This window comes from Ammospiza nelsoni, chromosome 28 (genome assembly GCF_027579445.1).
Source record: "Ammospiza nelsoni isolate bAmmNel1 chromosome 28, bAmmNel1.pri, whole genome shotgun sequence".
NCBI lineage: Eukaryota > Metazoa > Chordata > Aves > Passeriformes > Passerellidae > Ammospiza > Ammospiza nelsoni.
The window spans coordinates 602,624-615,920 of record NC_080660.1 but is presented as its reverse complement, the minus strand read 5'-3'; the positions used below and the strand labels follow the sequence as shown (position 1 = coordinate 615,920).

General features: G+C 49.4%; 2 protein-coding genes across 2 annotated transcripts; one reads left to right on the top strand and one right to left on the bottom strand.

Moving 5' to 3' along the window:
• The first annotated feature begins 8,387 nt into the window (after window positions 1–8,387).
• On the top strand, window positions 8,388–9,875 carry LOC132084777 (keratin, type I cytoskeletal 9-like). Its single transcript, XM_059490031.1, has 2 exons — window positions 8,388–8,544; window positions 9,206–9,875. Exon 2 carries the CDS (start codon window positions 9,225–9,227, stop codon window positions 9,873–9,875), a length of 651 nt encoding a protein of 216 aa, XP_059346014.1. The 5' UTR covers window positions 8,388–8,544; window positions 9,206–9,224.
• Window positions 9,876–12,341: 2,466 nt separating this feature from the next.
• LOC132084776 (scale keratin-like) lies at window positions 12,342–12,869 on the bottom strand. Its single transcript, XM_059490029.1, has one exon. The coding sequence runs from the start codon at window positions 12,867–12,869 to the stop codon at window positions 12,342–12,344; it is 528 nt and encodes a 175-aa protein (XP_059346012.1).
• Window positions 12,870–13,297: the final 428 nt, after the last annotated feature.

Below are 13,297 nucleotides of genomic sequence, written 5' to 3'. Positions count from 1 at the left end.
GCACTCCAGGCCCTTCTGGCCCGTCCCAATGGGCACGCCCGCCTCCAGAGCCCCAGCCAGCTCGGCCGACTCAGTGGATCCCACCACAGTCTCCTGTGGGTACGTGGTGAGGATGGGCCCCGGGAAGGTGACGACCACGGGTGGTGGGAAGATGATGACCCGCGAGTCGGGACAGGCCACCACGCAGGGCTCGTTGCAGGCGGCAGCCCGCGGGTCGGGGCAGGGCTCCGCGCACACGGTTTTCTCGCAGGACATCTTGTGGCTGGGCTGGACCTGAAAGGAGGGGACAAATGTCAATCCCAAGGAGCTGGAGGGATGGGGTCAACCCCTGGAAAGGCATGAGGTGGTGGGTGGGTTGATAACCGCCCTGCTCTGCTTGGCTTGGCTTTTCTTGATGACCTTCCAGAGCCCTGAGATCTCAAACACCTCCCTGGGAGCACCAAAACCTCTCCCTGGGGACACCAAACCACCTTTTTTGGGGACACCAAAACACCTCTCTGGGGACACCAATCCACTTCTTTTGTGGACACCAAACCAGTTCTTTCGGGGACACCAAAGCACCTCTCTGGGGATATCAGAACACCTCTTTGGAACCCCAAACCACCTCTTTCAGGAACACCAAGCCACCTCTTGGACAACAACAAAACACCTCTTTGGGGACACCAAAACACCTCCTTGAGGACACCAAATGACCGCTTTGGGGCTGTTGTTTAATTAATATCTGTTTTCTCCTGTGCAATTTGTGTTCCAGAGGTGGAGCTCAGTAAAATGAGGGCAAAACATAAACCACGGTAGGTATGGACAACACGGGAGGTTTTACTGGACCAAATTTGGATAAAGTCTGGGCTGAGAAGATAAAAATCCATGGAATACCATCCCTGTGATGGAATTGATCCATAAGAATACCAATAATTATGGATTTAGTGCTGTCAGTTCATAACAGGTGCCTTTGCCACAGATATTGAGCACAAGACTCACTCAGAAAATTCAATAAAAACCTTTTGCAAGATCATGAGGAAAAACTGAAGCACAACAAAAACCTGAAAGCAGCTGGCCCAAATTTAAATTTCAGAGGGATTAAAACTGTTCCCAGACCAGGGCTGAATTCTTCTTTCTGGTTTTGAAATAAATCTAAGGGCGGGTATTTGGAAAACAGTGCAAAAGTCCATTTCAAGTTGTCATTTCAACCATACCCAAATTCCACCTCAAAGCACTGAGTGAAGGAGCTGCTTAATCTGTTGTTGCAGATTAAATTGAATATTTTGGGCTCAGCCCAGGTGATTATTTCTTTTTTAAGCTGCGTATTGGAGAAGCCTGGGTGGGGTTGAGTTTGACTCAAGCCATTTTTGTTTTCTTTCCTCATTCTAAACACGATGCCCAAATGAGCATAATTCACCCAAATTTAAACCCTAATCCAGGTGCTCTCCTGAGCTTCCCACCCTTCAAATCTGCTACAACGCTGAATTCCCTGTCCTTGACTAGACCCTGATCAGAGACCAAACCAGAGGAAAGGAATAACTTAAAACCAGACCTAAACACAAAGCACAACACATCCGAAGCAGATTCAATTATTCTTGCTTTGCATAAAACCAAAGCTTTGCATAAACAGAACAAAACTACCCAAAGCAACTTCCCAAGGTGACATTTTTTGGGTAATTCTGGCATAGGAAAACCAGGAATTTTGTAGTGCCACATCCACAGGCATGTTGTGTCCTCATCCACAGGCGACTGCAGCTCTGCCCATCTCAATATTTCTAAAACACTTGTTTAAATTTCCACACCACCTCTGCCCAAAATCAGATAAAAATTGGAAGCCACAAGGGCAGGACTGCCCCGCCAGGTGAAAGCTGCTGGCTGAGGTATTTTAAGGTTATCTAAAGGTTGCATCCATTAAATTTCCATAAAGCAATGGAATTAAATGGTTTTAATATTATCTAGATTGCAAATACATTTTTAAACTTTGATCCCGCTGCGCTTCTGGATGAATAATCAAAACTATTTTGATTATTCCATGAAAATAAATGGAATTGCTTTCCAGAACAGCAGAACACGAATCCAAAATTCAGCGCTGAGTTGAACGTAAACATTTTTTTTTAAAATAGGCTCATTTTATTATTTTAGGAAGAAGTTATATCAGAATCCAACTTACTCAGTTCACCGAGGAGAAGCCAACAGGACCCGCTGGAAGCTCCCTGAGTCAGGAATGGTTTTTATATCCCCGGCTGGACCACCAGGCTGATGCAAGAAAATAACGTCATATTTGGGCATTAGGTCCCATTACTCCCCAAACCAAATTTGAGGGGTAATTACAGTAATTGCTTTGCTTTGCTCACTGTTTGTGTTGATTACCCTTTTCTCACCAGCACGTGACCGCCGTTGTTTGGTCACGGATTCTTCTCATTTCAGAGTTTTGAGGCTCAAATTTATTCCTGCAGCTCTGCCAAGGTGAAAACCCCAGCTGAGCTCGGCTTTGCAGCAGCTCCTGAGCTTTGCAAGGCTTGTCCTTGCAGCTCCTTAATCCCAGGATTTGTTTTCCTGGCCTCCAAGAATGCAGCAGAGCCTAACCCAGCATTAGCCGTGAGTGTTCCTGGCTGCTTCCAAACTTGTTGGGACGTGTTTATGGGAATGGCCAGACTGGAGTGGCCGAGTTGGCTCCCAGAGCCACTCCCGGCTGAGCCCGTGGGGCTCTGGCTCCTCATTTGGTGTCCGAGTCCAGGATCCGACTCATCCCAAGTTCCAAACTTCCAGGAGTTCCACCCCAGCGTGAGGAAGAACTTCCTTCCATGGAGCTGCTGCCCAGGGAGGGCAGAATTGGGATTGTCCCTGTCTGGAGTCATCCCAAACCCACGTGGATGTGTCCCTGTGTCACCTGCTCTGGGACATCTCCAGAGTCACTTCCAACCCCAGCAATCCTGGGATTCTGGGATATAAAACAGCGCCAAGGGTTGATGCGGCCGGTGAAGCCCTGGGTTAGCACAAAACTCCACCTCTGCCACAAAACTCGTGCCCAGGAAGAAATCGGAAGTGGGAAAGTCCCTTTTGGGAAAAGTGGGATGGTCAGAGGGATGCTGGTATGGGATAAATCACTCCATCCCCAGTTCCTTTCCTGGTGGTTTTGGTCACCAGAAAAATGTCAGAGTGTAGAGGAGTGTGGGAAACTGGAGGTGAGGGGAGAGGCCACCAAAGACAACAATTCCCTGTTTAACACAGGGAAAACCAGGAAAAAAACCCCAGGATTTATTTAAGGTCACTCAGGACAACTTTGGATCCAGAGGACAAAAAGAGTTCCAGCCCCAGCTGGTGCTGAGGCGAAGCAGAAATTCATGGCATGCTGGAAGCTCAGCCCCCGAGGTGAGAGAAGCCCGGTCCCATTCAAATCCCCAAATATGGCCTGATTTGGGAAGGTGAGTGTTTGGCCAAGTGGATTGAAATGGTATCATTAGGGTAACAAACACAGGGGCAGGCTTTTAATCCCGAAGAAGCAGAGGGATCCGAATTCCCGAGGCTGAGTCAGGGGAATCACGTGGGTGGCTCTGACACATTTGTTTGGAAGGGACGCTATGATTCAGCCCTGCTTTAATACCCGCAGCCTGTCATTAACTTCAGAGAGCCACGGCCGCTTTGCATGGGTAAAACATGAGTGGGTGTTTGCAAAACCATCCCCAAGCATTACCTCACAGCATTCCCCATCCATGCTTTTGCCCAGGGGAGCCTCTGGGATCGCTCTGCTTCCAGGAGGGAACAGAGCATGGAGGTCGTGACAAAAATAAACCCAAAAAAAAAAAAAAAAAATAACCCAAACAAACAGGAAGAAGGGAAATGAGCCCAGGAAATGTTGGGGGTGCTCAAAAACAGCAGGTTTGGGGTGGCAGGTGCTGGGATTTTGGTGCCAACGTGATCCAGGGCTGCTCAGCTGAGTGTGACACAGAATTCCAGAGCTGGGAAGGTGGGATGGGCCCCGGAGACAGGATTTGAAAGGAATCACAGAAATGGGATGGTTCAGGTGGGAACAGACCTTAAAAATTCCCTCATCTCACACCCTGCCATGGGCAGGGACATCTCCCACCATCCCAGGTTGCTCCAATTCCCATCCAGCCTGGCCTTGGACATTTCCAGGGATGGGGAATTAATGGATCAGGATCAGGATCAGTAGGAGCTGTCAGGGGCTGCTTTGCCTGGAGCAGCCCAACCCAGCAACCTCTGGCAGCTTTGGAAAAGTTTGGAGACACTGGAATTCCTTTCCAGCTCCTTTCAGCAGCGCCAGCCCTGCCAGGAGGATTCCTCCTGCTCTTCCTCTCTCCTTACCAGCAGCAGCCTCCTGCAGCTTTTATCCTGTTTTTGGCTCTCTCGGGGTCATTCCCAGCTCCAGATCCTCATTCCATGCCAGGTTCCAGCCCCAGGAATTGCCCAAAAACTCCTTGGAAGGGAAGAGCTGCTCTGCCCTTTCCTGGCACAAATTCCTTTCCCCAGAGCAGCTCCAGAGGGAGCTTTTGGACCAGCCCGACTTCCTCAGTCAGGAGTTAATTTCTTCTCCTGCACGTTTTTATTTATTTATGTGGATAAAATCAGGGGTGAGGAAGTGGTTGTGGAATCCCAGTTGGAAAAAGATTTCAGGCTTCAAAGCGGTGAAGTTACAAAAGGTGTTGAGAGCAGGAAATTTAAATAAATATTATTATTCAAGAAGTTTGAGATGGGGAAGAATTTGGAGAGAGCTGGGGGGGGGCTCCAACCCTCCCAAATTCCTGAATTAAGCAGAAAAGATGAATTGGAAAAAGGAGCTACAAAGGAAAAAAAAAAAACAACATTGGAATTTGAATGCAACAGAACTTTAATGTCAGGGAAGGGTTGGGGACAGAGTCACACACAGGGAGAACAAAGGATGATTCCCAAGGCTTTGGGAAGTGATGCAGATCCACAAAGGCTGGAGAAGGCAATTCCCGGGATGTCCTTGGCTTGCAGCTTGCCCAGGAGCTGAGCCCAGCCCGTGGCTGCTGCCGGGGGAGCCGGGGCTGCCTCAGAAATAATAGAAGCCGCAGTTTCCTCCTCCAAACCTCCTGGAGCTGGAGCTGCCCCCTCCGTAGGATCCCCCTCCACAGGAGCCGCCCCCAAAGGAGCTGCCCCCGCCGCAGGAGCCCCCAAAGCCACCGCCCGAGGAGCCCCCAAAGGATCTCCTGCCCCCGAAGGATCTGCTCCCTCCATAGGAGCCCCCGGAGCCAAAGGATCTGCTCCCTCCGTAGGAGCCACCCATGGAACCGCCACCACATGATCCACCCATGGAACCACCTCCATAGGATCCCCCAATTCCCCCCATGGAACCACCTCCATAGGATCCACCCATGGAACCACCTCCGTAGGAGCCACCCATGGAACCACCTCCAATGGATCCCCCAATTCCCCCCATGGAGCCACCTCCGTAGGAGCCACCCATGGAACCACCTCCAAGGGATCCCCCAATTCCCCCCATGGAGCCACTGCCCCCTCCGTAGGATCCCCCAATGGAGCCCCCAGACCCAGAAGGTCCCATGGCCCCTGACGGGAAGGACGTGCCCACGATGCTCTCCTGAGGAAAGGAGCTGAGGATGGGCCCTGGGAAGGTGATGACCACGGGTGGAGGGTAGACCACAGCTCGGGAGTCCCCGCAGGAGGTGACACAGGGCTGGCTCCAGGCGTCAGCATAGGGCTGGGGACAGGACACCTCGCACGGGGACGAGCAGCTGCTGCTCACCATCGCTCCTGACGACATTCTTGGGATGGACGGCGACCTGCGGCAGCACAGCGATCAGAACTGCAGTGCCAGGGAAAAAGAAATCCTGCTCTGGTGCTTTCCATGAGCGGGAAAAATGGGGGAAGGAGAGGTTGGGAAGATTCCTGACAGCATTTTTTGTGATAGAGAGAGAAGTGCAACACTGGAGTAAAATTAAAATGTTCAAGGAGATCTGGGCCTTTGCACAATCACCAGGATGATAAAATCTGTAATTTCCTGATGGAAGGAATTGTTGCCCTATAAAAATGAGATCTCTTCTCATTTCCCTCCATCCAGAATAAAAGCCAAGCTCAGAGTAGTTAAGTTGTAACCTCCCCATCAAATAATCAGGGTTTAATTGACACTTTCCCTTTGTGGTTGGGAACAGCACAACCTCACATTTGGAGATCTGTGTCCCAGCCACAAAACCTTCCCTTCCCAAGAGACAGAATGGATAAAATGGAACAATTTGGCTTGGAAAATAGTCCCAAATCCATATTCCCAATCATGTCAGAGCTCTGACATGGAATCATTTCCCAATTCAGCACCCACAGCCACATCCCAGGTAATGGAAATGGAACCAGAGGCAGAGAACTCACCGGGCTCACAGAGAAAACCGGACTGAGGAGAAGGTGCTGGAGAATCTGCAGGAAAATCCCGGGTTTTATACCCTTCGCCACAGCTCCCAGGCCATGCAATACAATTTTGGGACATCACCAGCGACAATTTTTTGCTGTATAAGCTTCTTATAATTGTAATAATTGCTTTGATATGTGTTAATGATTCGTAAATCAACTCCTCATCAGCCAATACATGCACACACCCTTCGTCTTGCTTTAATCCTTAAATAATTTTTAGATTATTTTATTACAGCTGCCATTTCCTGACCTGGTTTGACTTGGGAATTGGCTTGGAAGGGTGAAGGATCAGGAATTCCCCCAGTAAGGGCAGAAATCGATTTGGCTTTGTCAGGGGAAATATTTTCTATTCTGCAGAAAATTCCCTGGAAATCCAGAACTGGGAAAACTCACAAATTTTGTGTTTGTAAATCCTCGGTTGGGAAGGGTCATTTTTTATATCTATTTAACCCAAGGAACTCATTAAAAAGGACTTAAATTAAGTCCTTGGATGCTCATTATCATCCAAGGAAGCCCTGTGTGAGAGCATTTAATTATTGCAATTCTCCTTTTGTCATCCTAATTATCCTAATTTTGTCCCCTTTTGGGACAGCTGCAATATTCCAGGGAGACACGTGTCCAGGAGGCATTATTGGATGAAAAAACCTAAATATTTTTGAGTGCATGAAGCTGATTCCACCTAAAACACAATAAGAGCCCCTCAGGACTGGTCAGGATTATTTTTTCAGGGAATTCCTGAATTCCCTGAAAATTCCAACAGAATTCCTGGGTTTCCTATTTATGCATTTCTGCCTTTCACTCGTCAGGTGAAAGGCAGAAATGCATAAATAGGAGGAGAGATCTCCAAGCAAAATTCCCTTTATCAATCACCAGAAACCTCCAGGAGGGTTTTAAACATCATGGATATTTTGGGGTGGTTGTCCAAGGCAAACATCTCACATAAACATTGGTGTCATAAAAGCCTAAACTGGGGGGATTTTGCATCTAAATCAAAGTCAGCTGGAGAGATTTGAGATTTGAAATTCAAGGTTTGAGATTTGAGATCTAAGACTTGAGATTCGATATTCAAGATTCAAGATTTGAGCTCTGATATTTGAGATTTGTGAGTTGAGATTTGAGATGTGATATTTGAGATTCAAGATCTAAGATCTGAGATTTGAGATTTTAGATATAAGATTTGGGATTTTAGATTTGATTCTCAGACGGAGCTGTGGGAGGGAACCGACTCCAGTTTGGAGCTGGAATTTCATCCTGGTTTTCGTGGAAAGGGTGGAAAGGACTCTCTGGACTCTCTGACCATTGTTCTGGGTGACCAGGTGAGGAATCAGTCCCAGGCTGGACCCTGGAGCTCCTTTCCAACCTTAACAATCCCAAAATTCCATGATCATCCTAGATTTCCCATTTCTATCACGATAAAGTTTATTTTAGTGTTTACATAACTCCTATCCCCACATTTCTGGTGTTTCCAGACCCGATTGGAAAACAGAGCATGAGGAGCCAATATCGGGGTTAAGATCTTGCAACAGAACCCGAACAAGCCCTGTCAGGCCCCGGTGACATCCCCGGGTTTGACAGCTCTGCCAGTCAGCAATTCCTCCTTGACTCCTCAATTAAGGTGAAACTTTCTGTGTTCCTCTAATTGGGAAATATTGATTTACACAGAAAATCCTGGGTTCTGCTGCTGGTTCTCCCATTCCAACAGCTCTGGGATGAGGTAGCACTTCCATCAAGTCCCCAAAATCCAGATTTTGGGGTGGAAAGCGAAATATTGTGCACAAAACTTATTTATTCATCAATAAATCCCTCAAGTGGATCTAAACCCATTCCCACTTCAATTCCAGTGAGGCCCAGGGGACAGCACCAGCTCTGAGGTGACTTCCTGGGGGTCGGAATGTGGAGCAAATGGGATCAAACCCAAGGGGTGCAGTGCTTGGAACGTGACTTGGGATTAATAATGAATTTATCACGTCACTTAGGAGAACAATTAGGACAATTAATGAAACCATCCAGCCCAGCAAAACACGGTTTGGTAACGCGTGGGAAGCTCTTGCACAAAGCGTGGTTCCCATCCCACTGAGGGTCGGGAAAAGTATAAAAGAGCCCTTGGAATTCTGCAGTGCCATCCATCCACAGCTGCTCCTCGTCTCCACTTCTCCAGACCCGGTGAGTTGGATCTTCTTTGTCCTCTGCGTGAATAGGGGAAGATATTTTCTGTCTTTTCTCTCCTTCCCAAAAGATGTTTTCTTCCTCTTTCTTTCTCTTTCTTCCTACTGAGGGAAAGGACCAGAGCAGAATTTATTTTTCCACTGGAATTTTGGGCATTGTAGGTAGGATTTATCCCCTGCTTCAGGTTCCTCCCCATCCCAAAAGGTGTCTTCAGGACATGGAGGGCTTGCTCTCCTGCAGAGCCTCTGGTGTCCAGCAATCCCATCTGCCCTTTCCAGGCTTTAAAATCCAAAGTCCCACCCATGCCTCCATTTGTAGGCACAGGATCAATGGCAGGACTGGAATTTCCCAGGCCCTGGAATCAATTCAAGGTTGTTGGTGTCCTCCACAACTTTATCTTATGGTCCAACCAACTCCTGAGGATGAGCTGCTTCCAAAGGCCCCTGAGCTTGGCTTTGCTCTCCAGAATTCCCAGCACTTCCAGGGCATCAGAAAACCCTTTGGGAATCAGCAGAGCTCAGTGCAGAGAAACACAGAAAAGGGACAAACCTGACTCTTCCCAAACTTTCCTTTTCCCGCTCATGGAAAGCACCAGAGCAGGATTTCTTTTCCCTCTGGAATTTTGGGCACTGCAGTTCTGATCGCTGTGCTGCCGCAGGTCGCCGTCCATCCCAACAATGTCGTCAGGAGCGATGGTGAGCAGCGGCTGCTCGTCCCCGTGCGAGGTGTCCTGTCCCCAGCCCTACGCGGATGCCTGGAACCAGCCCTGTGTCACCTCCTGCGGGGACTCCCGAGCTGTGGTCTACCCTCCACCCGTGGTCATCACCTTCCCAGGGCCCATCCTCAGCTCCTGCCCCCAGGAGAGCATCGTGGGCACGTCCTTCCCGTCAGGGGCCATGGGATCTTCTGGGTCCGGGGGCGCCATTGGGGGCTCCTACGGTGGTGGTTCCATGGGGGGAATTGGGGGATCCATTGGAGGTGGTTCCATGGGTGGAGGTGGTTCCATGGGTGGATCTTACGGAGGTGGTTCCATGGGGGGAATTGGGGGATCCATTGGAGGTGGTTCCATGGGTGGATCCTACGGTGGCGGTTCCATGGGTGGCTCCTACGGAGGGAGCAGATCCTTTGGCTCTGGGGGCTCCTATGGAGGGAGCAGATCCTTCGGGGGCAGGAGATCCTTTGGGGGCTCCTCGGGCGGTGGCTTTGGGGGCTCCTGCGGCGGGGGCAGCTCCTTTGGGGGTGGCTCCTGCGGAGGGGGATCCTACGGAGGGGGCAGCTCCAGCTCCAGGAGGTTTGGAGGAGGAAACTGCGGCTTCTATTATTTCTGAGGCAGCCCCGGCTCCCCCGGCAGCAGCCACGGGCTGGGCTCAGCTCCTGGGCAAGCTGCAAGCCAAGGACATCCCGGGAATTGCCTTCTCCAGCCTTTGTGGATCTGCATCACTTCCCAAAGCCTTGGGAATCATCCTTTGTTCTCCCTGTGTGTGACTCTGCCCTCAACCCTACCCTGTCATTAAAGTTCTGTTGCATTCAAATTCCCATTGTTGGTTTCTTTTTCTTTTTTCCAACTCATCTTTTTGCCTAATTCAGGAATTTGGGAGGTTTGCAGGCTCCAGGACGAGAACCAGGCCCAATTATCTCACTCAGCACTGGGTTTGAGGGTGGGGACAACAAATATTCCACTATCAATATTTCCCATTAAAACCCTTTTATATCCCTATTTCTGCCTCACATTTTCTTTTCCACCTTTTCTCCTACAAATCATTCGGTTGGAAATCACTTTGCCCAGAGCCAGCTGAAATCCTCCTCCAAACCCTGGAGAAACTTTCAGGCCACTTTAAGAGGAATTTGGAGCCCTGGTTTCACCCTGTGACGCATTTTGGGATTTGCTGAACTGGAATTCTGTGGGATCTTTCCTTCTCTCTCCAGAGCTTCACCACGATTGCAAACAAATTATCTAATTGTTTTCCAATTGAGCCTGTTCCTTCAGCCCCATTAAGGTTTTGCTCGGAGCTGATTAATTTATTCGGTGTCATCATTAAATTAATCGCAGATTAAAATTCCTAAACCTCTTTAGGTGCAAGAAGAATTTAAGCAACTTGAGTTGTGTGTCATCTAATTTCTTGTTTACCTCCGGAGCTGTCAATTCAATTTTTTAAACACATTTTCAGCTTAAACAGAAAGAGAAAAATTTGATTTTCCAAGCAGCAATCTCCCATACGGACAGTTTATTTTTCTTGATATTTCCTATATTTCAATTCATCTTTCTTGATTTAATATTAAGCATTCTGTAGTGCAATAAAAAGTATTAAAAACATCTTTTAAACTTTTTTTTTTGGGTTCCTGCTCTCCCTCATACATTTTCCAAGGGAATAAAGACGAGTTTTAGGTCACTTTGGCACATCTTTAGACCTGGGGCTCAACCAGGGTTCTCTGTGTGTTCCCATCTCGACAGAAAACAACAGCACCAGGCAGGATCCGAGCTCTTGTGTCACTCCTCCCTTGGGAAATCCTCTCTTGCACAGCCTGGTGACATTTTGCTGTCATATAAAAGCAGCTCTTTGATGATGCCACAGTCGGGAGAAATTTCTCCACGTCTCAAAGCATTTGGCACTGCCAGCTCAGAAATCAAGGAGAGGTTCCTTGGTGGATTTCCTTTGGTTCTCATCCCCATCCTCACATTTTTGCCTTGGTTCTTTGATACTCCTGAAAATGTTTTCAGCTTTCCTGAACCTCAGAATTCTGCAGGGAATTATGATGATTCCTAAAAATCGGTTCTAAATATGGTGGCAGAATGGACAGGGCCGGGCTCTGCTCCCAGGGAACACGAACAGGACAAGAAGGAACAGCCTTGAGCTGTGCCAGGGGAGGCTCAGGGTGGGAAATTTGGGAAAATTCCTCCTGGAAAAGGGTGGCCAGGGAGGTTTGGAGTGGCCAACCCTGGAGATGTCCAAGCAAGAACTGGAAACTGCCATTATTAATGGCACTGGTCAGGTGGGTGGTGGACATTGACCAAAGATGGGACTCAATGACCTTGGAGATGTTTTCCAGCCTCAAGGACTGGATTTTATGATTCCAGGAATGAACAGGAGGGAGGAGCTGAGCTAAACCAGGGTGTAAAATAAAACCCTTTTGGCTTTTCAGCTGTCAGCTGACCACATCGCACCCCTCACATGTTCATCAAAGTCATCACCTCCAGAGACCCCCGTGCCCCCCCAGAGAACAACTGAACCCTTTTGTGCGTAAATTTTGGCTGCTCATCCAACCCTCCATTTCACAACCCAAATTAATTAAACAATTACCTCCCAATTACCATAAAACCCCATAATTGCTGCTCACAGAGCCAGCTTGAGGAAACTTAGAGACGTAGAGGATGGGACTGAAACGTCCCTGCAGAGAAAGGAAATCCCAACAAAATGATGATGATGCAAGAGGATTTTAATAGGGTACACTACAAATGACACCAAAGAGACACTCCTTCCTTCAGCCCACTGCCCGAGAAGAATCCACCTTCCACCCATTCTTCTTCTCCTGTCAGGGCTGCACTGACAAGCTCCATGCCAGGCCTTTCAAGCTGTTCTGTTTTTCTTCTCTGGGCACAATGGAAAGAAGGAGCTGATGCTGAAGGGTGATTAACAGAGGCTGTTGTTAATTAAAGACAAAAGGGAAATGCAGGGAAGAGGTGTGGGCCCAGTTCCCAGAGGTCCTAAGCCAGGGTGGCTCCTGTTGATGTTTTTTTGCCATCTCCAAAAGCCGGTCCCAGCTGCAGGTCTGGATCGTGGGGTTCCGTCTCAGCCTCAGTTTCCCAGGCGGGATCCATGGCTGCTGCTGCTGTAGAACTTCTTGAGGTAGCAGCCCCCCGAGGAGGAGCCCCCACATCCAGAGGAGCCCAACTTCCCTGAAGAGCTCCCACATCCATAGGAGCCCCCAGATCCGTAGGAGCCCCCAGATCCGTAGGAGCCCCCAGAGCTATAGGAGCCCCCAGATCCATAGGAACCCCCAGATCCATAGGAACCCCCAGATCCATAGGAGCCCCCAGATCCATAGGAGCCCCCAATTCTGGACAGGCCACCAGAGTAGCCTCCCATCCCTGAGCCGTAGGAGGAACCACCGGAGGGCTGGGGCATGGACGATGCCACGATGCTTTCCTGGGGGCAGGAGCTCAGGATGGGGCCGGGGAAGGTGATCCACACGGGTGGGGCGTAGACCAGGGCCGTGGAGTCCCCACAGGAGGCCACGCAGGGGCCGAGGCCTCTGCTGTAGGCACAGGGCTCGGGACAGGCCACCTCGCAGCCGGGCAGGCACCGGGAGCTGATGCAGTTCATGGTTCTCAGGGATGGAGGAGGAGCTGGGGGAAAGAAGATGGAGTCAGGGAATGTCATGGACAGTAAACGAGGTTTGTCCTTCTTGCTCATGGAACTCCAGGATCCCCGAGGTTGGAAAAGAGCTCCAAGAGCATCGAGTCCAAGCTGTTCCCAACCCCTACCTGGTCACCCAGGCCAGTGTCCAGAAATTCCTTGGACACCTCCAGGAGTGGCCTCTCCAAATGTCCCTGAGCCCCTTCCAAGGCCTTTTCCCTTTTCCAGGAGGGATTTCCCCAAATTTCCCACCCTGAGCCTCCCCTAGTATATCTCGAGGCCATTCCCTCTTGTCCTGTTCCATTCCCTGGAATCAGATGCCAAATGTCCCCTGGAGAAGCCCAAAATTCCCCCTGGATCTCCCTTTTCTCCAGGTTGAGCTGCCCCAGCTCCCT